Consider the following 27,351-nt stretch of genomic DNA (forward strand, 5'->3'; position numbering starts at 1 on the left):
ATAATAAAGATCAGAGCAGAAATCAATGAACTAGAAACCAAAAGAATAGTAGAAGAGATCAACGAAACTAGGAGCTAGTTCTTTGAAAGAATTAACAAGATGGATAAACCCCTGGCCAGACTGATCAAAAAGAAAGGAGAAATGACCCAAATCAACAAAATCATGAATGAAAGAGGAGAGATCAAAAACCAACACCATAAAATACAAACAATTATAAGAATATATTATGAGCAACTCTATGCCAGCAAATTAGATAACCTGGAAGAAATGGGTGCATTCCTAGAGATGTATCAACTACCAAAATTGAACCAGGAAGAAATAGAAAACCTGAACAGACCTATAACCACTAAGGAAATTGAAGCAGTCATCAAAAATCTCCCAAGAAACAAAAGCCCAGGGCCAGATGGCTTCCCAGGGGAATTCTATCAGACATTTAAAGAAGAATTAATACCTATTCTCCTGAAACTGTTCCAAAAAGTAGAAATGGAAGGAAAACTTCCAAATTCATTTTATGAGGCCACCATTACCTTGATCCCAAAACCAGACAAAGACCCCATCAAAAAGGAGAATTACAGACCAATATCCTTGATGAACATGGATGCAAATATTCTCACCAAAATACTAGCCAGTAGGATCCAACAGTACATTAAAAGGATTATTCACCACGACCAAGTGGGATTTATTCCTGGGCTGCAAGGCTGGTTCAACATCCGCAAATCAATCAACGTGTTACAATACATTAACAAAAGAAAGAACAAGAATCATATGATCCTCTCAATAGATGCAGAAAAGCATTTGAGAAAATACAGCATCCTTTCTTGATCAAAACTCTTCAGAGTATAGGGATAGAGGGTACATACCTCAATATCATAAAAGCCATCTACGAAAAACCTACAGCGAATATCATTCTCAATGGGGAAAAGCTGAGAGCTTTTCCCCTAAGGTCAGGAACGCGGCAGGGATGTCCACTCTCACCACTGCTCTTCAACATAGTATTGGATGTCCTAACCACAGCAATCAGACAACAAAAAGAAATCAAAGGCATCCGAATCGGCAAAGAGGAAGTCAAACTCTCACTCTGCAGATGATATGATACTGTGTGTGGAAATCCCAAAAGACTGCACCCCAAAACTGCTAGAACTCATACAGGAATTCAGTAAAGTAGCAGGCTATAAAATCAATGCACAGAAATCAGTGGCATTCCTATACACCAGAACAAGACAGAAGAGAGACAAATCAATGAGTCGATCCCATTCACAATTGCACCCAAAACCATAAGATACCTAGGAATAAATTTAACCAAAGAGGCAAAGGATCTGTACTCAGAAAACTATAAAATACTCAGGAAAGAAATTGAAGAAGACACAAAGAAATGGAAAAACATTCCATGCTCATGGATTGGGAGAACCAACATTGTGAATATGTCAATACTACCTAGAGCAATCTACACATTCAATGCAATCCCTATCAAAATATCATCCACTTTTTTCAAAGAAATGGAACAAATAATCCTAAAATTTGTATGGAACCAGAAGAGACCCCGAATAGCCAGAGGAATATTGAAAAAGAAAAGCAAAGCTGGCGACATCACAATTCCGGACTTACAGCTCTATTACAAAGCTGTCATCATCAAGACAGTATGGTACTGGCACAAAAACAGACACATAGATCAATGGAACAGAATCGAGAGCCCAGAAATGGACCCTCAACTCTATGGTCAACTCATCTTTGACAAAGCAGGAAAGAATGTCCAATGGAAAAAAGACAGTCTCTTCAACAAATGGTGTTGGGAAAATTGGACAGCCACATGCAGAAGAATGAAACTGGACCATTTCCTTACACCACACACAAAAATAGACTCCAAATGGTTGAAAGACCTAAACGTGAGACAGGAGTCCATCAAAATCCTAAAGGAGAACACAGGTAGCAACCTCTTCGACCTCAGCCGCAGCAACTTCTTCCTAGAAACATCGCCAAAGGCACGGGAAGCCAGGGCAAAAATGAACTATTGGTATTTCATCAAGATAAAAAGCTTTTGCACAGCAAAAGAAACAGTCCACAAAACCAAAAGACAACCGACAGAATGGGAGAAAATATTTGCAAATGACATATCAGATAAAGGGCTAGTATCCAAAATCTATAAAGAACTTATCAAACTCAACACCCAAAGAACAAATAATCCAATCAAGAAATGGGCAGAAGAGATGAACAGACATTTTTCCAAAGAAGACATCCAAATGGCCAACAGACACATGAAAATGTGCTCAACATCCCTCGACATCAGGGAAATCCAAATCAAAACCTCAATGAGATACCATCTCACACCCGTCAGAATGCCTAAAATTAACAAGTCAGGGAACGACAGATGTTGGCGGGGATGTGGAGAAAGGGGAACCCTCCTACACTCTTGGGGGGAATGCAAGCTGGTGCAACCACTCTGGAAAACAGTATGAAGGTTCCTCAAACAGTTGAAATTAGAGCTACCATTCGATCCAGCAATTGCACTACTGGGTATTTACCCCAAAGATACAAATGTAGGGACCCGAAGGGGTACGTGCACCCCAATGTTTATAGCAGCAATGTCCACAATAGCCAAACTGTGGAAAGAGCCAAGATGTCCATCAACCAATGAATGGATAAAGAAGATGTGATATATATACACAATGGAATATTATACAGCCATCAAAAGGAATGAGATCTTGCCATTTGCAATGATGTGGATGGAACTGGAGGGTGTTATGCTTAGTGAAATAAGTCAATCAGAGAAAGACATGTATCATATTACCTCACTGATATGAGGAATTCTTAATCTCAGGAACAAACTGAGTGTTACTGGAGTGGTTGGGGGTGGGAGGGATGGGGTGGCTGGGTGATAGACATTGGGGAGGGTATGTGCTACGGTGAGCGCTGTGAATTTTGCAAGACTGTTGAATCACAGATCTGTACTTCTGAAACAAATAACGCAACATATTTTAAGAAAAAATAAAAAGAAATAGATAGCAGGAGAGGAAGAATGAAGGGGAGTAAGTCAGAGGGGGAGATGAACCATGAGAGATGATGGACTCTGAAAAACAAACTGAAGGTTCTATAGGGGAGGGGGTAGGCGGATGGCTTAGCCTGATGATGGGTATTAAAGAGGGCACATTCTGCATGGAGCACTGGGTGTTATGAACAAACAATGAATCATTGAACACTACATCAGAAACAAATGATGTAATATATGGTGATTAACATAACAATAAAAAATTTTAAAAAAAGAAAAAACTTCTTTGATTTTCTGGTTGACACAAACATTCTTGAGCAGAGTGGTCTTTAGCTTCCAAGTTTTTGAATTTCTGCCATATTTTTTCTTGTGATTGAGTTCCAGTTTTAAAAAGCATTGTGGTCTGAGAATATGCAGGGAATAATCTCAGTCTTTTGTTATCGGTTGAGACCTGATTTGTGACCTAGTATGTGGTCTATTCTGGAGAAAGTTCCATGTGCGCTCGAGAAGAATGAGTATTCTGTTGTTTTAGGGTCGAATGTTCTGTATATATCTATGAGGTCCATCTGGTCCAGTGTGTCTTTCAAAGCTCTTGTTTCTTTGTTGATTTTCTGCTTAGATGATCTGTCTTTTGCTAAGAGTGGACTATTGAGGTCTCCTACAATTTACCTCTTGTTATCAATATGACTCTTTATTTTGGTTAACAGTTGGCTTATGTAGATTGCTACTCCCATGTTGGGGGCATAGATGTTTACAATTGTAAGATCTTCTTGTTGGATAGACCCTTTAAGAATGATTTAGTGTCCTTCTGTGTCTCTAACTACAGTCTTAATTAAAATCTAATTTGTCTGATATAAGAATTGCTACGCCAGCATTCTTCTGAGGTCCACTGGCATGGAAGATGGATCTCCACCCCTTCACTTTCAGTCTGTATGTATCTTTAGGTTCAAAATGAGTCTCTCGTAGACAGCATATGGGTGGGTCCTGTCTTTTTATCCAATCCGCAACCCTGTGCCATATTATGGGAGCATTTATGCTGTTTACATTGAGTGTGATTATTGAAAGATACGAATTTATTGTCATCATGTTGCCTGTGAAGACCTTGTTTTTATAGTTTGTCCCTGTAAATTTCTGTTGTATGTCACTCTTGGGGTCTTTCTCCTTTCATGGAACTCCTCTTAATATTTCTTGCAGGGCCAGCTTTGTGGTCACATATTCTTTCAGTTTCTGCCGGTCTTGGAAGCTCTGCATTTCTCCATCCATTCTAAATGACAGTCTTGCCAATAAAGTATTCTTGACTGCATGTTCTTTTCATTTATTACACTGAATATGTCTTGCCAGCCCTTTCTGGCTTGCCAGGCCTCTGTGAATAAGTCTGATGTTAATTCTGATGTTACTCCCTGTGTATGTAAGGTATCTCTTCCCCCTAGCTGCCCTTAAGGTGGTTTCTTTGGTTCTAAGATTTGCAAGTTTTACTATTTTGTGCTGGGGTGTTGGCCTGTTTTCCTTGATCTTGGGAGGGGTCCCCTCTGCCTCTAGGACACGAACGTTTGTTTCATTCCCCAGATTAGGGAACTTCTCAGCTATGATTTGCTCAAATATATCTTCTAGTCCTCTCTCTCTCCACCCTCTCTTGGATTCCAATAATTCTGACATTGGAATGTTTCATGGTGTCACTTAGTTCTCTGATTCTATTTTCATGGATTCTGAGTTGTTTTTCCCTGGCCTCCTATATTTGCTATCTTTAAATAACTCTGTGGTACTTAAAGCATTGTTCACTGCTGGGCACAATTTAATTAATTTTTGTTAAGTTTCTATTAATTGGTTAAATCACTAACATCATAACATTTCCAGTCCTCTGATTGGTCAGAACTGTGTATGCAAATTACAGCAAACACTGAGGTAGTAGGACATGGCAGCTTTATGAGGATAACTGATTTGGGGTGGTGCTAAGTTAACTGATTTGGGGTGGGGCTAAGGAAGACAAAGCGTCCGCCCACTTCACTGTGCCATATGCTCCAAGGTGAAGAACAGAAAATAAAATCCTTTGGGGAGGCCTTTCCTGTTCAGGAGCAGATGCAAATAAGTAAGTGGTTTTGCTAATGAGTAGCCTAGGGGATATTTTCCCTCTACCAGATCTCTCCCTTAGTCACCTCAAATAAAACAACCTTTGCAAAAGCAATGTGCTTCCTGTGGAAGTGCAACTTTAAGTCCCTATCTTTCTCTAAGATCCAGTTGATTCCTGTTTCTAAACTCCTGTTACATAGAAATTTTCGAGCTTTCTCTGGAAATGAGGAACTATTTAATTGAGGATGTGCAGTGGGAAGAGGATTCAGGAGATGGAGGGAGGGGAAAGTAAGTTTAGATAATCAGTGAAGAATAATATACGCTAGGATTATAACAAGGAATCAGCACAACTAGGGTTTGAACACATCATACTCCAAAGTCAATATACATCTTTATTAGAATTTTCTAGCATTAGTATGCATTATAATCACCTGATGGCTATATTAAAAATGTAAGTTCATGACCCCTGGATTTCTGAAGTCCAGAAATCTATATTTCTAACAAGTATCCTAGGTGGCTATGATACAAATAATCAGTGCACATACTCTGAGAAACATTTTGTCACAGCAGTGGTTCTTGTAGTTTTGTTTCAGGATTGCTTTACTTCATTACAAATTACTGAGGACCCCAAAGAGCATTTGTTTATGTGGTAAATAGTATCTGATAAATAATAGCTATTGATCCTTAAGGTATTAAAATTGAAAACTGAGAAATGTTTAAAATGTTTATTAACTTGTTTGAAAATACCAGTTAATAAGGCCATTGCATTTTAACTGGATAACATTTTATGAAAAGTAATTATATCTTCCAAATTAAAAGTATTTAGTGAACAGGATGTATTATTTTACAGTTTTAAATCTCTTTAATGCTGACTTAATAATTCTCATATATATTTCTATATTTAATGTTGTGATATGATGTTTTGGTTGAAGTATATGAAGAAAATAAGGCCTCATATAAATAACATAGTTGGAAAAATGAGAACCTTGCAGACCCCCTGAGAGAACCCCATGGGTCCTGGTATCCCATTTTGAGTTATCGTCTTAGAGTCATATCTATTTGTTGCTATCAGAAAGGTTTATATTAGTCAGTTCATTTTTGTCATAAATATTTAGAGATATCAAGGAAGGTAAAAAATTAATTTATTCCATAGATTGTTTTAGATTATTAAATTATTTCATAAAATTTACTCTAATATTTCTTTTATTAATTTACTCTGTAAATTTGACAGTACTATAGAAATATAAAATTAGGAGTCCAGATGTTGGAACAGAATTTGTTTCAGGAAATTGGGTTTCAGAACAATGATTCCACTGAGGGTAGAGGAATTTCAGCAATGGGGAAGAATACATTAGATGACCAATTATAGGTAGGAAAAGTGTGATAACAGGGATCAATTTGTAGTTACTTATAGTAGTTATTTACAATAATTATAATGGTGACAAAGTGCTAATCATAACCTTTTAAGGAGGATTATTACTTTGCCTGAATAAAGGAACCTTTTGTTTTGGTCACCATACCTTTTTATTACATTTTTTTTGTTACTTTAAGTTTTAGTTAGGTAACCTAAACCTTACCACCAGTTTAGTGCAAAAACTTTAACAAATATTATTTTGTATTTATTTTTGGTTAATGTGAAAGAACCTGAAAAGGAAACTGGAAAGGAGAAGCTAAAAATGTGAGAGAAAAACCAAGTAGTACAGTATGGAAAAGGAGGGTAATCTTACAGTGGAGAAGTAAGACAAACACTGCCTCAGGTGATCAATGTATCTATCCTTGATAGGATGTGATAAGAATGGTTCCTTACCTGTGTTCTTCCTTCCAAGAATTTAAACCTAATTCCAACCATGAAAAAAACATCAGAGAAACCCAAATTGAAGAGGATTCTAATAAATGTCTGATCAGTATTCCTCAAAACAGTCAAGGTCATCAAAACCAAGGAAATTCTGAGAAACTTCCATAATCATGAGGAGCCTGGGAGACCTGGTGACTAAATGTAATGTGGTACCCTGGATGGATTCCTGGGATAGAAAAATGGCATTTGCTAAAACCTAAGGGAATTAGAATAAATAATGGACTTTAGTTGATATGGATATGTCAGCATTGGCTCATCAGTTGTGGCAAGTGTTCCATATTAAATAACAGAAACTGGGTACAGAGGATACAAGAATTTCAACTTTTCTGTAAATCTAAAAATATTCTAAAATAAAAAAAATTGTTTTCTTAAAGCATTTCACACAAAATGGATTAAAGACCTAAATGTAAGACCTGAAAATATAAAACTCCTAAAGGAAAACATAAGCAGTAATCTCTTGGACATTGGCCTTAGCAATATTTCTCTGAATGTCTCTTCAGGCAAGGGAAACAAAAGCAAAAATAAACTATTGGGACTATATCAAAGTAAAAAGTATTTTTCAAAGTGAAGAAAACCATCAACAAAATGAAAAGTCAACCTAAAAAATGGGAGGATATATTTGCAAGTGATATATCCAATAAGGGGTTTATCTGCAAAATATCTAAAGACTTTATATAACTCAACTCACACACACAAAAACAAAAACAAATAATCTGATTTAAAGATGGGCAGAGGACCTGAATAGACATTTTTTCCAAAGAAGACATACAGATGGCCAAATGACACATGAAAAGATGCACAGAATCACTAATCATCAGGGAAATGCAAATCAAAGCCACAATATCACTTCCTACCAGTCAGAATGGCTACTATTAAAAAAAATAATAAATAGCAAGTGTTGGCAAGGATGTGGAGAAAAAGGAACCCTTGTGCACTGTGCATTGTTGGTGAGAATGTAAATTATTGCAGCCACTATGGAAAACAGTATGGAGGTTCCACAAAATATTAAAAATAAAAAAGCCATGTGATCTTGTAATTCCACTGTTGGGTATTTCATCCAGAGAAGAAAACAAAAATACTAATTTGAAAAGATATATGCACCCCTGTTTATTGTAGCATTATTTACAAAAGCCAACATATGTAAGCAACGTAAGTGTCCACTGATAGATTAATGGATAAAAAAGCTGTGTGTGTGTGTGTGTATGTATAATGAAATATTAGCCATAAAAAAGAATGAAATCTTGTCATTTGTGACAACATAGATGGACTTAGAGGCTATTATGTTAAGTGAAATAAGTCAGACAGAGAAAGACAAATACCGTATGATTTCACTTACATGTGGAATCTAAAAAACAAATCAAATGAGCAAAAAAAAAAAAACAGACTCATAAATACAGAGAACAAACTGATGGTTGCCAGAAGAGAGAGTGTAGGGGGATGGACAAAAGGGAGATTAAGAGGTACAAACTTCCAACTGTAAAATAAATAAGTCATGAATATGAAAAGTACAGCATAGGGAAATAGTCAATAATATTGTAATAAATTTGTATAATGACAAATAGTATCTACACTTATTGTGGTGAGCACTGTATAATGTATAGAATTGTCAAATCACTATGTTATGCACCTGAAACTAATATAACATTGTATGTCAATTACACTTCAATAAAAAATTCCTATCCAGAATTCATAATATATATAATTACATTATGGTATGTTAAATTACATTGAAATTTTTTAATAAAAATAGTAAAAAGCATCTTATTACTTCATTAGAATAAAAGCTAAACAATAATGATGATTTGTTTTTCTGAATACAAAATACAAAATGTTACTATATTACAATAATTAAGAGGGTGAAATACTCGTTTCTTTAAACAGCTAAAATTTATACTTAGAAATTCTGTTGGTGAGGTTGTGGAGAAAGGGGAACCCTCCTACACTGTTGGTAGGAATGCAAGCTGGTGCAGCCACTCTGGAAAACAGTATGGAGGTTCCTCAAAAAAGTTGAAAATAGAGTTACCCTACGACCCAGCAATTGCACTACTGGATATTTACCCCAAAGATACAAATGTAGTGATCCAAAGGAGCACATGCACCCCAATGTTTATAGCAGCAATGTCCACAACAGCCAAACTATGGAATGAGCCTAGATATCCCTCAACAGATGAACAGATAAAGAAGATGTGGCATATATACAATGGAATATTATGCAGCCATCAAAAAATGAAATCTTGCCATTTGCAACAACATGGAAGGAACTAGAGGGTATTATGCTAAGCGAAATAAGTTAATCAGAGAAAGACAAGTATTATCTCACTGATATGAGGAATTTGAGAAGCAAGACAGATAATCATAGGGGAAGGGAGGGAAAAATGAAACAAGATGAAACCAGAGAGGGAGACAAACCATAAGAGACTCTTAATCTCAGGAAACAAAATGAGAGTTGCTAGAGTGGAGGGGAATGGGAGGGATGGGGTGGCTAGGTGATGGACATTGGGGAGGGTATGTACTATGGTGAGCACTGTGAATTGTGTAAGACTGATGAATCACAGACCTGTTCCCCTGAAACAAATAATACATTATATGTTAATTAAAAAATTAAAAAAAAAAGAAATTCTACCCTCTCAAAAACATTCCTTTCTATTTTATCTCTTGCATCTGCAATATTTTGTTGCTGATGTAAGCTTTTTGGTATCATCCTTAACATGGTAGAGACTGATCTTTTATTATTTGGCAGTTCTATAAAGGAAAGAAAGAGGAAGCATTTCAAATTCTGCACCTTTTCTTTAGAATAACAACTGTTCCATGACATGATTATGCTAGAGGGAATTCACACGAGGAGAATGGTTTCAACACAGTATATAGTTTTCTATCAGGTTGTTTGCAGTTAAAATAAGGGCAGTAATTCCTCTCTCAAAGTAGTCATGTTAACAATTAAAATAGAATGCACTCATGCTTGAGTTTTATTGAGAAGAAAGGATATCATGTTAATACACTTGCTAGAGTTAGATTTTTTCAAGAAATTGTGAAGCAACATTAAATTTCATTAACCCTCTCTCTCCTATTTGGCCTATGAATTAGATTGTTCTGTGGCTCTTCTCTATATCATTCAGTGTGGAATGGCAAAACATACTGTGATAATTTAAGGTATTGTTAGCATATATGTGTAGACTATTATTTTATAATTTAGTAAATTCATTACTAACTTAAATCCTTTCAGTAATTTTATAAGAGGCATTTATCTCAGTAGCATGTTATTTCGATTTAGTTTAGTGTGAACAAAGAAGAGTAAGCTTGTTTTTTTTTAAAAAAAAAAATTATTCATTTATTTGAGAGAGAGAGGAGAGACAGTGAGAGAGTACAAGTGGGGAGGAGAGGGAGAAGCGGGCTCCTTGCAGAGCAAGGAGCCTGATGCGGGACTCGATCCTAGGACCCCAGGATCATGACCTGAACTGAAGGCAGATGTTTAACCGACTGAGCCACTCAGGTGCCCCACAGTAAGCTTATTTTTATAGGAACCTCATCCAAACTTCCAGACCTTTGCAGAAGAGTTGGGTGCTTCAGATGAAGTCTCAGAGTGATTACCAACTAATTTGAAAGGGTTTTTCAACTAAAGTGCATGTGTCTGTGAGAATTTGTCTTCAGTTACACATATCACTGAAAATTCAATGAAATTATTTTTAAAATGGAGTAAGTCTCTAAAGCAACTAGCTTTGGCGATATTTACAGTATAAATTTCATTGTGAAACATTAAAATATGCCTTTAATTAACTAAAATTCATAGACTTTTACTGGAACATGTTCACTGAAAAATAGTACAGATACAATCAGTTTCAAGAAGGAGAAAATTATATGATGACTAATTTTCAAGAGTGTAATAAGGTCAATATTTTGCATTGTATTTGGCTTTTTCTTTTCACATCAAGACCTTAACATCTGTTATTCCTTCTGCTTGGAACATTCAGTCAACTTTGGCTTTTTTATTACTTGCATCCTGTTCAACTCCTTCATCTGGCTAGCTGATTTACCCATCAGGTCTCAGATTATATGTTAGGGTCTGAGAATTGACCTTCCATTCTGAATTAGGTCCCTCATTATAGCTTTCACTAGCATCCTGTACTTTTCCTTCATCATTCTAATCATGGTTATAATTACATATTCATTTTGTTAATATTTGTATAATGGCTACTACTTTACTAGACCATAGTCTCCATGGCATATAACATAGTGTGTGGTACATAATAGAAGTTCAAAAGGGAATTTTTTGTTTATGTTGCAAAATAGTTTCTTTTTTTAAATTTTTTTATTGTTATGTTAATCACCATATATTACATCATTAGTTTTTGGTGCAGTGTTCCATGATTCATTGTTTGTTCATAACACCCAGTGCTCCATGCAGAACGTGCCCTCCTCAATACCCATCACCAGGCTAACCCATCCCCCTACCCCCTCCCCTCTAGCAAAATAGTTTCTTGATGGTTATTTTTTATTTCATTATTTTTATTATTTATTTTTTTATTTCAAGTTTTTATTTAAATTCTAGATAGTTAACATATATAGTGAAATTGGATTCAGGTGTAGAATTTAGTGATTCATCCCTTACATTTAACATCCACCTTTCATCACAAGTGCCCCTTAATACCCATCACCCATTTAACCTATCCCCCACCCACCTTCCTCCACCAACCCTCAGTTTGTTCTGTATAGTTGAGTCTCTTATGGTTTGCTTCCCTCTTTTTTTCCCTTCCCTATGTTTATCTGTTTGTTTCATAAATTCCACCTATGAGTGAAATCATATGGTATTTCCTTTATCTGACTGACCTATTTCACTTAGCATAATACTCTGTAGCCCCATCTATGTCATGCAAATGGCAAAATTTCATTTTTGATGGCTAAGTAATATCCCATTGTATGTGTGTACACACACACACACACACACACACACACACACACCACAACTCCTTTATCCATTCCTGTTGATGGACATTTGGGCTCTTTCCATAATTTGGCTATTGTTGATAATGGCTGCTATAAACATCCAGACTCATGTTCTCCTTCTAATCAGCATGTTTGTATCCTTTGGGTAAATACATAGTAGTGCAATTGCTGGATTGTAGGGTAGTTCTATTTTTAACTTTTTGAGGAACCTTCATACTGTTTTCCAGAATGGCAGCACTAGTTTATATTCCCACCAACAGGTAGGAGGATTCCCTTTTCTCTGCATCCTTGCCAACATCTGTGGTTTCCTGAGTTGTTAATTTTAGCCATCCTGGTAGGTGTGAGGTGATAACTCATTGTAGCTTTGATTTGTACTTCCCTGATCATCAGTGATGTTGAGCATCTTTTCATGTGTCTGTTAGCCATCTGGATGTCTTCTTTGGAAATATGTCTACTCGTGTCTTCTGCCCATTTCCTAACTGGATTATTAGTTTTTTGGGTATTGAGTTTGATAAGTTCTTTATAGATTTTGGATACTAGCCCTTTATCAGTTATGTAATTTGCCAATCTCTTCTCGTATTCTGAAGGTTGCCTTCTAGTTTTGTTGTTTGTTACCTTTGCTGTGTAGAAGCTTTTTATCTTGATGAAGTTTAAGTAGTTCATTTTTGCTTTTGTTTCCCTTGTCTCTGGATATGTAACTAGTAAGAAGTTGCTATGGCCAATGTCAAAAATGTTGCTGCCTGCGATCTCCTCTAGGATTTTGATGATTTCCTTTCTCATATTTAGGTCTTAATTCCATTTTGAATTTATTTTTTGTGTATGGTGTAAGAAAGTGGCTCAGTTTCATTCTTTTTCATGTTGCTGTCTCGTTTTCCCAACACCATTTGTTGAAGAGACTTTTTCCTATTGGATATTCTTTCCTGCTTTGTTGAAGATTAGTTTACCATATAGTTGTGGATCCATTTCTGGGTTATCTATTCTGTTCCATTGATCTATGTGTCTGTTTTTATGCCAGTACCATACTGTCATGAAGACTGCAGCTTTGTAATATACCATGAAACCCAGATTCATGATGCCTCCAGCTTTGCTCTTCTTTTTTAAAATTGATTTGGCTATTTGGAGCCTGTTGTGGTTCCATACAAATTTTTAGGATTGTTTATTTTAGCTCTATGAAAAATGCTGGTGGTATTTTGATAGGGATTGCCTTAAATGTGTAGATTGCTTTGGGTAGTATAGTCATTTTAATAATGTTTGTTCTTCTAATCCATGAGCATGGAATATTTTTCCATTTCTTTGTGTCCTTTTCAATTTCTTTCATAAGTGTTCTATAGTTTTCAGAGTACAGATCTTTTACCTCCTTGGTTAGGTTTATTCTTAGTGATCTTATGGTTTTTGGTGCAATTGGAAATTGGATCTATTTCTTGACTTTTATTTCTGCTGCTTCATTATTGGTGTATAGAAATGCAACAGATTTCTGTACATTGATTTTTGTATCCTGTGACATTGCTGAATTGGTGTATGAGTTCTAGCAATTTTCTGGAGGAATCTTTCGGGTTTTCTACATAGAGTAACATGTCATCTGTAAATGGTAAATGTTCGACTTCTCCCTTACTGATTTGGATGAATTTTATTTCTTTTTGTTGTCTGATTGCTGAGACTATGACTTCCAGTAATGTGTTAAATAACAATGGTGAGAATGGACATCCCTGTATTGTTCCTGGCCATAAAGGAAAAGCTCTCAGTTTTACCTCATTGAGGATTATATTTGTTGCAGGTCTTTTTTTATGGTCTTTATGATGTTGAGGTATGTTCCCTCTGTCCCTATTTTGTTGAAGGCTTTTATCAAAATGGATGCTCTGTTTTGTCAGATGTTTTCTCTGCAACTATTGAGAGTATCACATGGTTCTTATCCTTTCTTATATTAATGTGGTGTATTATGTTGATTGATTTGTGAATACTGAACCAAGCCTGAAGCCCAGGAGTAAATCCCACTTGATCGTGGTGAATAATATTTTTAATGTACTGTTGAATTCGATTTGCTAGTATCTCGTTGAAGCTTTTTGCACCCATGTTCATCAGAGATATTGGCCTGTAATTCTCCTTTTTAGTGGGGTCTTTGTCTGGTTTGGGGATCAAGGTAATGCTGGCCTCATAGAATGAGTTTGGAAGTTTTCCTTCCATTTCTATTTTTTGGAACAGTTTCAGAAGAATAGGTGTTAATTTTTCTTTAAATGTTTGGTAGAATTCCCCTGGAAAGCCATTTGGCCCTGGAATTTTATTTATTGAGAGATTTTTGATTACTGATTCATTTATTTTTGTTGGTTATGGTTCTTTTAAAATTTTGTATTTCTTCATCTTTCAGTTTTGGTAGTTTATATGTTTCTAAGAATTTATCCATTTCTTCCACATTGCCCAATTTGTTGACATATACGTTTTTATAATATTATCTTACAACTGTTCCTTTTTCTGTGGTTTTGGTTGTGATCTCTCCTCTTTCATTCATGATTTTATTTATTCGTGTCCTTTCTCTTTTCTTTTTGATAAATCTGGCTAGTGATTTATCAATTTTGTTAATTCTTTCAAAGAACCAACTCTAGTTTCATTGATCTGTTCTACCAGGGTTGTTCTGTTTCTATATTATTTATTTCTACTCTAATCTTTATTATTTCCCTTATTCTGCTTGCTTTAGGTTTAATTTGTTCTTCCTTTTCTGGGTCCTTTAGATGTATAAGATTAAGTTGTACATTTGAGACTTTTCTAGATACTTGAGGTAGGCCTGTATTGCAATATATTTACCTCTGAGGACCACTGTTGCTGCATCCCAAAGGTTTTGGACTGTTGTATTTCCATTTTTGTTTGCTTCCCTGTGTTTTTTTTATTTATTCTTTAATTTCCTGGTTAACCCATTCATTCTTTAGTAGGATGTTCTGTAACCTCCATGTATTTGTGGTCTTTCCAAATTTTTTCTTGTTGTTGAATTTAAGTTTCATAGTGTTGTGGTCTGAAAATATGCATGGTATGATCTCAATCTTTTTGTACTTGTTTAGGCCTGATTTGTGACCCAGCATGTGATCTATTCTGTAGAATGTTCCATGTGATGTTCAGTCCAAAAGAATGTATATTCTGCTTCTTTAGGATAAGATATTCTGAATATGTCCATTAAGTCCCTCTGGTCTTGTTTGTTTGTTATTCAAAGCCATTGTTTCTTTGTTGATTTTCTGCTTAGATGATCTGTCCATTTATATAAGTGGGGTATTAAAGTCCCCTACTATTTTTGTATTGTTATTGGTTAGTTTCTTAATGTTTGTCAGTTAATGATTTATATATTTAGGTGCTCCCAAGTTGTGGGCCTAAATATTTACAATTATTAGATCTTCTTGTCAAATAGACACCTTTATTTTGATAAAGTGCCCCTCACCATGTCTTATTACAGTCTTTGTTTTAAAATCAACTTTGTCTGATATAAAGATGGCTACTTCAGCTTTCTGTTGATCTCCATTAGCATGATAAATTGTTCTCTATTCCCTCACTTTCTTTTTTTTTTTTTAATTTCATTATGTTATGTTAGTCACCATACAATACATCAGTAGTTTTGACGTGGTGATCCACGATCCATTGTTTTCGTATAACACCCAGTGCTCCATGCAGTACGTGCCCTCCTTAATACCCATCACCAGGCTAACCAATCCCCCCTCCCACCTCCCCTCTAAAACCCTGTTTGTTTCTCAGATTCCGTAGTCTCTCATGGTTCATCTCCCCCTCCAATTTCCCTCCCTTCATTTTTCCCTTCTTTCTCTTAATGTCCTCTATGCTATTCCTTATGTTACACAAATAAGTGAAACCATATGCTAATTGACTTTCTCTGCTTGACTTATTTCACTTAGCATAATCTCCTCCAGTCCCAACCATGTTGATGTAAAAGCTGGGTATTCATCCTTTCTGATGGCTGAGTAATATTCCATTGTATATATGGACCACATCAGGGAAATTCAAATTAAAACCACATTGAGATACCACCTTATACCAGTTAGAATGGCAAAAATGGACAAGGCAAGAAACAACAAATATTGGAGAGGTTGTGGAGAAAGGGGAACCCTCTTACACTGTTGGTGGGAATGCAAGTTGGTACAGCCACTTTGGAAAACAGTGTGGAGGTTCCTCAAAAATTTAAAAATAGAGCTACCCTATGACCCAGCAATTGCACTCCTGGGTATTTACCCCAAAGACACAGATGTAGTGAAAAGAAGGTCCATATGCACCCCAATGTTCATAGCACCAATGTCTGCAATAGCCAAACTCTGGAAAGAGCTGAGATACCCTTCAACAGATGAATGGATATTCCCTCACTTTCTATCTGCAGGTGGCTGTTGGTCTGAACTGAATCACTTGTAGGTAGAAGATAGATGGGTCTTGTTTTTTGTTTTTGTTTTTTTGTTTTGTTGCTGTTGTTGTTTTATCCATACTAATGCCCTATGTCATTTGTTTGGAACATTTAATCCATTTACATTCAGAGTGATTACTGATAGATATGAATTTAGTGCTGCTGTATTACCTGTAAAGTCATTGTTTCTGGAGATTTTCTCTCTTCCTTTCAAGTCTTTGTTGCTTTTGGCCTTTCTTTTGTACTCAGAGTTCCCTTTAATATTTCTTGCAGGGCCGGGGCACCTGGGTGGCTCAGTCATTAAGCGTCTGCCTTTGGCTCAAGTCATGATCCCAGGGTCCTGGGATCGAGCCCCGCATCGGGCTCTCTGCTCAGCAGGAAGCCTGCTTCTCCCTCTCCCCACTCCCCCTGCTTGTGTCCCCTCTCTCGCTGTGTCTCTCTCTGTCAAATAAAATAAAATCTTTAAAAAATATATTTCTTGCAGGGCTGGTTTAATGTCACAACCTCCTTTAGTTTTTGTTTGTCTGGGAAACTCTCTCTCTCTTTCTGTTCTGAATCACAGTCTTGCAGGAGAAAATATTCTTGACTGTATATTTTTCTCATTCAACACACTGAATATATCATGCCACTCTCTTCTGGCCTACATAGTTTCTGTACACAGATCTGCTGCTAAATTTATTTTTCTTTCCTTGTAGAGTAGGGATTTCTTTTCCCTTGTGCTTTTGGGATTCTTTTCTGAACTCTATATCTTACAAATTTTATTATGATATGTCTTGGTGTTGGCCTACTTTTGTTGATTTTGATGGCAGTTCTCCTCCTTCCACATATTAGGGACATTTTCAGCTGTATTTGCTCAAATAAGCCTTGTGCCCCCTTTTCCCTTTCTTCTTTTTCTGGGGCTCCTATGATACGAATATTATGTTTCATGTAGTTGCTGAGTCCCCTAAGTCTATATTCATGATCTAATATTTTTCTTTCCTTCTTCTTTTCATCTTCATTTTTTCCATAATTTTATCTTCTATCTCATTCATTTCTTTGCTTCTTCTATCCTTGTGGTCATTACGTTCAGTCTGTTTCGCATCTCAGTTATAGTATTTTTTTATTTCAGCTTGACTAATTTTTACATCTTTTATCTCTGTGGTAATGGACTCCCTGGTGTCTTTTATGCTTTTCTCAAGCCTAACTAGTATCCTCATGATTGTTGTTTTAAATTCTGGTTCAGACATATTATTTATATCTGTTCTGATTAGGTCCCTGGCCATAACCTCTTGTTTTTTCTTCTGGGATGAATTCCTCCACCTTGGCATTTTGTGTAAGTCTGTCTTCCATGTGTTAGGAAAGCCTGATATTTGTACTGATCCTGAGAGTAATGCTATATTAAGAAGGGACCATATACTCTCCAGGGCCTGAAGCTTCAGGAAGTGTTTCTGGCGTATGTGGTGTACACTCTGCTCTTATGTTTTGGCCACTGTCTCCCTCATTCTGTCCTCTGCAGAGTTTGTCCTTGCCTGCAGTTGGGAGTGTTTGAACCTTATCCACTGTGTGGCAAGTTTTAACTAGGTGTGTTTTGGTCTGCTTGTTGAAAGAGGCTAGGTCATATTTCCCCTAAAGCTGAAGTTTTGCAGCACTCTGTGGTCTTGATGGGTGCAGGGTCTTGTGCTGTTCTTCTGGGGGAGGGGCCTGCTGCTACTCTGACTCTCAGACACACTTGCCCTAGTAAAAAAGCACCTGCAGAATGCAGGGAGGTGGAGATTGATGGAAGCAGCTCAAGTCTCCACTATGGGCACTATGCTGCTCACTGAAGTCCTTCGTGCTGATGGGCAGGGGTAAAAATGGTATCAGCCATGTCTCTCATCCCCAGACAGGGGAGTTCATGTCTGCCACTGTTCAGGAAGCCCTTGCAGAAGAGTGAAAAGTTCTCCCCTCTTGGGTCCCAAACATCCCTCAGATCCCTGTCTTCTCCTTATTTGTGTCCAAGCCATCTGCTCACAGAGCACCTCAGTGCTCCTATATTTTATGTGAGGTATGCATGCTAGCTGAGTTTCAAAACTCTAAACTTTAGGGACCTGGCATCTCACAGACCAGTGCTGATCCTCTGGGGAAGGGTCTTGCTGCATTGTGGCTGTTGTTGATTTGTCCCAAAAGGGCAGCTGCATGGACATATAGGGCCTTGGAGTTTATGGTAAAGTGCAGGAAAGAGCTGGTGTCTAGATTAGCTCCCCTCAGCAGCTGCCTCTGCTCCTATGCTAATGAATGGGGCAGCTCAGTGGTGCCCATCAGCTCTCTTGTCCCCAGAGAGGCAGTGCCACCTCCCGGAAGAGAAACTGTCTCTCCCAGTGCATCCCAGGGGATCCTCAGACCATGTTCTCCATTCCTAGGCCTCTGTCCTCCTCCACTGGAGCACCTCTACATCTGCCAGGCTCCACCCTGGCGATTGCATGGACTTTTAAAACTTCAGACTTTGAGCTCTGCTGCTTGTAAAAACTTGTGATTATCAGCCCCTCTTGTTTTCCCCGTCAGTGGTTTTGGGGAACTGTTTTTCTTGTGCAATGCCTTGTACCGCCCCCACTCTCTCCTTTATCCCTGATCAGGACTCCCTCCCCTCTAAAGCACCAGCAATTCTTTTTTCCCCCAAATCCCATCTCCACACCACCTACCTTCCACAGTGTGGCCTTTTTCCTCCCTCTAGTTGTGCATTTTGTTCTCTTACTTCAGATCAATTCCCTGGTTGTTCAGAATGATTTGATATTTATCTAGCTGTGTTCCAGGGATGAGGCAAGTATAAAGTCCTCCTACTACTCTGCCATTTTAACTCCTTTCCAGATCAAAAGGGATAATACTCAAATTATCAGCAGGACTGTCAAAATTTGTATCTAATCTCTATACAAAATTAGCATACTTCATACAAATAAATAGGGATATAGAGAATCAAGTTTCTCTTCTGGAATAGAAACAAAGAATTTTAAATTCTAAAGCAAAGATTATTTGAGCAAGAGAACTTTGTTGGTGTTACTTTTTCTTTTTTCTCAGTGTGCTTAATCTTCTGAGAAAAGACCACACACATTCTGCAGTTTTGAAGGCCTCCCACACTTACCTGGTGTCACCACCCTCTCTGGAATTTTAGTTATTGGTCTCAAAACTTACCTTGACCTGCCTTAATTTTAGTTGACCTTGGCACCTACCACTGAGTGAAAATGAAGGCCATTATGTGAGAAATACTTCATCATTTTCCCTTTCATTTCTCCCTCCACAAAAAAAACAAAACAAAACAAAAACCTGCACCTATACCATTTCTTTATTTTTTGCCTCTGTTCTTGCAAGAAGAAGCATTTCCTACCTGTGACTTTGAGTCCTCTCTGCTTTCTCTACAGTTTTGCCACATTAGTTATTCCCTCTGTTTTCTATCTTCTTTTTTATTTTCTTTAAACTCTCTCATTATACACCATTCTTCTTTTTTTTAAAGATTTTATTTATTTATTTGACAGAGAGAGACACAGCGAGAGAGGGAACACAAGCGGGGGGAGTGGGAGAGGGAGTGGGAGAGGGAGAATTTTTTTAAGATTTTATTTATTTGACAGAGAGAGACACAGCAAGAGAGGGAACACAAGCAAGGGGAGTGGGAGAGAGAAGAAGCAGGCTTACCGCTGAGCAGGGAGCTGGATGAGGGGCTCGATCCCGGAACCCTGAGCCACCCAGGTGCCCCTATACTCCATTCGTCTCGTCACCCTGTGAATCTGTTCAAGTTTCTTCAGTGACAAAAACAAATACAAAAAAAAAATCATTTTCTTTAATTCTGCATCCTTCATGATAGTTACCATCTTATCTCTTTATTTTTCTTCTCAAATGTATCTTTATACCCTATATCTCTACCTTCTCACCTCCCATTTAGTCGTTAAAGTCTTTAACCTGTGGTCTTCTGGCTTCTGCACTCACTGTTTAATTGAAATTGTACTAGCAAAGGTTACTAATGATTTCTTCATAGCTAAATTTAATGAATATTTTCAGATTTTATCTTACTTGATCCATCTGCTGTATTTAATATTGTCCATGATATCTTTTCTTTTCTGGATTTTTAAAGGTAAAGATGATACCTGCTCATTGTAGAAAATGTAGACATTATAGAAAAACATACAAAAGGAAATTCTGCCTCCCCAATATGCAGAGATAACTGATGTTTACATTTGACAAACTATTCACTCAACAATATGTTATGGATATTGTATTCCATTGTATATGTACAATATAATTCACTTAAGCTGTTTTATATTTTTTAAATTTTAGTGATTTTATTTATTTATTTATTTAATTATTTATTTATTTATTTAGAGAGTGTGTGTGAGCAGAGACAGGGGCAGAGGAAGAGGGAGAGAGAATCTCAAGCAAACTCCACGCTTAGCACAGCCTGACGTGGGGCTCAATCCCTTGACGCTGAGATCATGACCTGAACCAAAATCAAGAGTCAGACACTTAAATGACTGAACCACCCAGGAACCCCAAACCTGTTTGTTATTGATGGACATTTAGTGTTTTTCCAATTTTTTTGATATTTAAAAATTGCTCAAATTAAATTCATGAACACACATCTTTGAGGGTTGTTGTCCTCACCTTGAAACTTTATTCTCCTTCGCTGTGTTTCTGTAACTCTTACTTTTTTTTCTAATAGCAGTCTAGCTCTTAACATTCTAGCTAATTTTCTGAAGTCTTATTTATAGGCTTTACTCTCTCTGGCAACCTCTTGCATCTTGTTTAATTGGATCCAATGCTCAAGTCTTTTTTCATTTGAAATCTCCCCAAGGTAATTTAATTTTTCTCTCATGTCTTTAGCCTTCACTCAATGACTGCCAATCCTACATCTCTAATTCAGGTCACATTTCAGCATGCCAACACCCATACATCTGATTTTCTACATGCAGCTTCATTCAGATGTCTCATAGGCACCTCAAACTTTATGAATCCAATACTGATTGTCAGTACTGATTGTAGACCTTTCCTTAAAGTCTGCCATTTCCTATATTACCCAGTCATTGGCATTGCCTTATATCTAGTCTCAGAAGCCAGAATCTTGTCCTTTCTTGCTCTCACACTTTGTATTCAATTAGTCATTATTTTTAGTATAATTATTTCAACATTTTTCATGTATCTTCCCCTCTCTATTCAAAATACTGCTGATTTTATTTTAGACCCTTTCATTTGTCTGAATGAATACTTAAGTGATCTCATTGCCTTCATTCTTACTTGCATCCAATCCAACTTCCATGCTATAAAAAATTGTTTTGTAAACACTCAAACATGGTCATATCATTCTCCTGTTTAAAATAGTCATTATCTCCCAATTAACTTCACTTTAAGTCTCATAGAATGAATTCCAACATCATTAGCATCACATCCAAAGTTTTTATGAACTGATCTTTGCCTATCTTTCTAGATGACATCAGGACTAGGTCTCAAGGAACTGAAGTTAGAATGGATTATGCTATTCTAAGTGTCCAGTAGCAGAGAGAACCAGCAAGTTGAATATGAACTGAAGTTTTTAAGGGCTTTTGATGATAAGGTCAGGGAACAATAATATCTGATAGATATTTAGAGTATCAGTCAGAATGAAAATCACAGAAATACCTAAGAGGAGCTGGACAGAACTGAAAGGGAAGGAGAATATCATGAACACAACAAATCAAATGCAGTAAACTATCACCAAGAGTCACTGTAACATCTGTGACATTGAGCTTATGATGACTAGGTATGTTTGGTTGATTTAAAGGGTTAGAGTCAGGATGGAGATTGACAGGAAAATCTATGATATATCTGATTATCTTTTCCTTCTCTTTAAAGGACTTTGTTGGCTTACTAACAACTATATATTTTAGAGGGGCTCTGTGATCAGGCTATTTCCTGTCAATGAAGCCTCACTTCTAGCCACTGCTTTCTTGAAATTTAGGCTGCATCAACACTAAACACATGGTGCTCTTTCATATCCCTGTTTGTTTTTTTTTTTCACATTTTGTTTTCTCTGCCTGGAATGTCCTTCATGTCTTAATTTGCAGGATAAACTTTTATTCTTTAAAATCCTGTACAGACATTACCAATTCTAGGAAGCTTCTCTAAATGCCCCTTTCTCCCAGAGCCATACACCCATCTATCCATTCATTTGTTTGTTTATTACTGAACCAATATTTATTGAGTACTTAATGTGAGCCACATGGCATGTTAGATACTAGAAACACCATGGTGAATAAGAAAGATTAAACATAGCCTTCACTCTTCTTGGCCTTATATTTAGTGGTGGATACACACACACACACACACACACACACACACACACACACACACACATATCCAAATAACCAGACAAATAAAATAATCACCAGTTTGCTAAATGTTGTGCATAAAAGATGGAAAGATCTGTGATACAAAATAATTTGTATGAGGGGTAGATGCAAAGGCAGCATGCTTTAACATAAAGTTGATGCATATGAAGTTGCTGGTATTTGTTTCTGTCCCATCTATCTAATTGGCAGTTTTATGTAGTTCAACCTAATAGTTTCCCTACAGAGGAATTGACATTTAAACTGAGCCCTGGGCACCTTGGTGGCTTAGTCGGTTAAGCGTCCAACTTTTTTTTTAAAGCATTCTCCCTATTTATTTATTTATTTTTATTATGTTCAGTTAGCCAACATATAGTACATCATTAGTTTTTGATGTAGTGTTCAACAATTCATCAGTTGCCTATACCACCCAATACCCGTCACATCCTGTGCCCTCCTCAATGCACATCACCCAGTTGCCCCATCCCCCCAACCAGCTCCCCCTCTAACAACCTTCAGTTTGTTTCCTGGAGTCCAGTATCTCTCATGGTTTCTCTCCCTCTCTGATTTCTTCCCATTCAGTTTTCCCTCACTTCCACTGTGGTCCTCTGCGCTATTCCTTATGTTCCACGTATGAGTGAAACCATATGATAATTATCTTTCTCTGCTTGACTTATTTCACTTAGCATAATACCATCCAGTTACATCCATGTCAGTGCAAATGGTAGGTATTCGTCCTTTCTGATGGCTGAGTAATATTCCATTGTATATATGAACCACATCTTTATCCATTCATCTGTTGAAGGACATCTCGGCTCCTTCCACAGTTTGGCTATTGTGGACATTGCTGCTATGAACATTGGGGTGCATGTGCCCCTTCTTTTCACTACATCTGTATATTTGGGGTAAATACCCAGTAGTGCAATTGTTGGGTCATGCAGTCTGGTGCAGCCACTCTGGAAAGCATCCGACTCTTGATTTCAGCTCAAGTCATGATCTCAGGGTCATGAGATCAAGCCCCACATTGGACTCTGCTCTGGGCATGGAGCCTGCTTAAGATTCTCTCTCTCCGGGGCACCTGGGTGGCTCAGTCGTTAGGCGTCTGCCTTCGGCTCAGGTCATGGTCCCAGGGTCCTGGGATCGAGCCCCACATCGGGCTCCCTGCTCCACGGGAAGCCTGCTTCTCCCTCTCCCACTCCCCCTGCTTGTGTTCCCTCTCTCGCTGTGTCTCTCTCTGTCAAATAAATAAATAAAATCTTTAAAAAAAAAAAGATTCTCTCTCTCCCTCTGGCCCTCCCCCTCTCTAAAAATAAATAAAATAAAATACGTACATACATATGTACAAATAAATAAATAAGCTGAGACCTGAAGAATGTAGTAGCATGGGCCATGATGGCTAAGCTTGGAGCTTATCATGTTCCAGAAACCAAGAGAAGACAAGAAAAGATAGAATTGAGAAAAGGGGTGATGAAAGTGAAAGAGAGGGGTGCCTGGGTGTCTCAGTCAGTTAAGTGTCTGCCTTCAGCTCAGGTCATGATCCCAGGGTCCTGGGATCAAGACCCACCATCAGGCTCTCTGCTCAGCGGGGTGTCTGCTTCTCCCTCTCCCTCTGCCTACTGCTCTAGCTTCTGCTCTGCCTACCTGTGTTCTCTCTCTGTCAAATAAATAATAAAATCTTAAAAAAATTAAAAAAAAGTAAGAGAAGCAGGGCAGATCATATAGGACCTTTATAGGAGTCTGGATTTCATTCTCATAATATAAAGCCACTGTAGTATTTGAGACCTGCTGGTTGTAGTGTGGGGCTGGAATGGAAGAGAGTAAGGGTAGAAATAAGGGTATCAATTAAGAGGTTGATGTAAAGAGGCAATATAGTGTTATGTTAGGTGTTCAGGGTTTGGAGTCAAGTTGCCTTGGTTTAAATCCTAGTTTGGACATTTATTAGTTGTTACTTTATGCAAGTTACTCAAATTCTCTAAGACTCAGTTTCTTCATCTGTGAAACAGGGATAATAATAGAATCATCCTCATATAATTAGTCTAGAGATTGAATGAGATAATCTGTTACAAAACACTAAGCAGTCCGGGCAGATAACACTTAATTGATACTAGAGATTAATAGTCCAAGTGAGGGATGATAGTGCCTGTACTAAATCAGTGACAATATATCTGGAAAAAGTGAATGGATATGAGACCTATTGTCAAGGCTTAAACAGCAGAATATAGTAATGGATTAGATATGAGACTTGAGGGAGAGGATTTTTCAGATATGACTCCTAGGTTTCTTTCCAAGTGGAGTGGATTGTGCTGCACTTTCTTTTTTTTTTTTTTTTTTTTTTAAATTTTTTTTTTTTTTACAAAAAGAAAAAACAAAAAGAGGGGAACAAAAGCAGGGGGGGTGGGAGAGGGAGAAGCAGACTCCCCGCTGAGCAGGGAGCCCGATGCGGGACTCGATCCAGGGACTCCAGGATCATGACCTGAGCCGAAGGCAGTCGCTTAACCAACTGAGCCACCCAGGCACCCTGTGCTGCACTTTCTTAAGTTGGAGGAGATCTGCCTCATACAGAATTTAGCTATAGAAATTTCTCTTTTTATACTAAATAAGGCCAAATGAAAGAAAGAAAAACAGTATCATGTAATATAAAAGGAAATATTTATTTAAAAAATTAGGTAAGTCAGAATTGTACATGAGGTGTATAAAATACTTTATTTTATATCCATACCACAATATCTTAAGTATGCAAAAGTCTTAAATGTGTATATTCTTTGTTCCCAAGGTCTAAGATTTTGAAAATTTCTACAGTACTATATGATAGATAGTGAAAAATTAAGCTCATGTGTTTATTTTGTCTTATATTAAAGGCATTTTGTAACCATTCCTTTTGCTTCTCTAACAGAATGGAGCCTGCTTGATATACCAGCAGGTGAAGAACCAAAGGAGGGTTTATCTTTATTCTTCTTAGCATTGATAGTCTGCTCTTGGAACCATCAGGCACCATGGGGAAGCGAGATAATCGAGTGGCCTATATGAATCCTATAGCAATGGCCAGATGGAGGGGCTCAACTCAATCTACAGGCCCAACAATACAAGATTATCTGAATCGACCAAGGCCCACCTGGGAAGAAGTGAAGAAACAATTAGAAAATAAAAAGAAAGGCTCCAAGGCATTAGCTGAATTTGAAGAAAAAATGAATGAGAATTGGAAAAAAGAATTAGAAAAAAGTAGAGAAAAATTATTGAGTGGAAATGAGAACTCTTCTAAAAAAAAAGAAAAAAAGAAAAAGAAAAAGAAGAAATCTTGTCGGTCTTCATCTTCTTCTTCATCAAGCTCTGATTCTTCAAGTAGTTCAGATTCTGAGAATGAGGAAAAGAAACAAGGAAAAAAGAGAAAGAAAAAGAAGAACCATTCATACAAATCATCAGAAAGCTCTACATATGAATCTGAATCAGAGAGCAAGGAATCTGTGAAAAAGAAAAAGAAGTCAACGGATGAAACAGAGAAAGAAAAGTATATTAGAAGTCTCAGCAAAAAAAGAAAGAAGACTTATCCTGAAGATAAACCCTCATCATCAGAGTACTCATCAGAATCAGAATATGAAGAGGAAGTGCAAGCAAAAAAGAAGAGAAGACATGAAGAGCGAGAAAAAGCAACAGAAAAAGCAAAGAAGAAGAAGAAGAAACAGCACAAGAAACATAGTAAGAAGAAGAAAAAGAAGTCAGGTTCAAGTCACAAGTCAGGATAACAAGAAAAAAATTAAGATTTTCCTATTTAAAAAAGCAAGGATTTAAGGAAATTTCAACTGTGAATGTTAGGGTATATTTACCAAAATGCATGAATTTCCTTGTGTTTGTAGAATATTCCTGGACTGAGTGCCAGTCATATGCCACTGTGCCAGAAAGGGCCATAATCATTGCCTGCAGCATAAATATATAATTTTGTTTGTGTGTTTTCCCTTCCAGGGTTAATTCTTCTGAGATCTAAAACCCTGTTGCTCATACTAGTGGTTAAAACATTTGGATTTTGAATTAAAATGTTTTAGATAATAATTTTCACCCCCCAAATGTATCTAATTTGGATATATCTTTAAAATATAATCAGAAATATCTAGACAACTATAGTTGACATTTTTGAAGCATGGACTTAATGATGTCTCAGAATCCTTACTTTTGAAGATTAGTTTATTTTACTTCTTAATAAACTTTAGTTTACATGGGGAAAGGGCTTGTGGGGGAAAAAAGAGTTTGCTATCACTTTGGCTAGCTGAATAGTGTGCCTTTGATCTTTACACATCCTATTTTTGCCAGTGCAGTGGCCATTCTTTTCTTATTTAGTGAAATTCTGGAATGTTATATGCTGCTTCAAGTGAATAAGAAGACAGAAAGTATAAGCCCCCAGTTCTATGAAATTTACCTCCACTTTAGCAGTACTGAATAATATTTAGCATTAGAGTGTTACATTATTTGAATTAACTTTGATACCCTTTGGAGGGGAATCATTTTAAATAAACCCTGGTATTTTTTGATTAATAAAGATTCTGAAATATTTTGCATGTTTTATACTATTATTTTTTGATTATCCAGGGATATTCTATATAAGCAGTAATCCTTTTTATATGATTTATGCTTAGGATACAAGTTTGTAATTTCTTAATCTTACTATATTTCATTACTAGGTTTAATTGCACACTTGACAAAATATTTAGCATGTAAAAAGAAGGTTTTTAAAAAAATATTTAATGCCTTCATATTGAAGCTTGTTTACTCTAAGCAAGTTAAGTGCCAGACCTCTAGTACGCTATGTGTCTTGTTACATAAAACTACTGCC

General features: G+C 37.0%; 1 protein-coding gene across 3 annotated transcripts in view; it reads left to right on the forward strand.

Annotated features, from left to right (window-relative positions):
* Positions 1-27,062, forward strand: part of FAM133A (family with sequence similarity 133 member A) — a 65,840-nt gene extending 38,778 nt beyond the window's left edge. For all 3 annotated transcript variants that reach the window (XM_073885912.1, XM_073885911.1, XM_073885913.1), the window contains exon 3: positions 25,423-27,062. In XM_073885912.1, the coding sequence (XP_073742013.1) occupies positions 25,523-26,269 (747 nt within the window). In that variant the 5' untranslated portion in view covers positions 25,423-25,522 and the 3' untranslated portion in view covers positions 26,270-27,062. The remainder of the gene's footprint in view (positions 1-25,422) is intronic.
* The last annotated feature ends 289 nt before the right edge of the window (positions 27,063-27,351 follow it).

The sequence above is a fragment of the Callorhinus ursinus genome, unplaced genomic scaffold (assembly GCF_003265705.2).
Source record: "Callorhinus ursinus isolate GAN/ISIS: 27379988/994484 unplaced genomic scaffold, GSC_fseal_2.0 scaffold67, whole genome shotgun sequence".
Classification (NCBI taxonomy): Eukaryota; Metazoa; Chordata; class Mammalia; order Carnivora; family Otariidae; genus Callorhinus; species Callorhinus ursinus.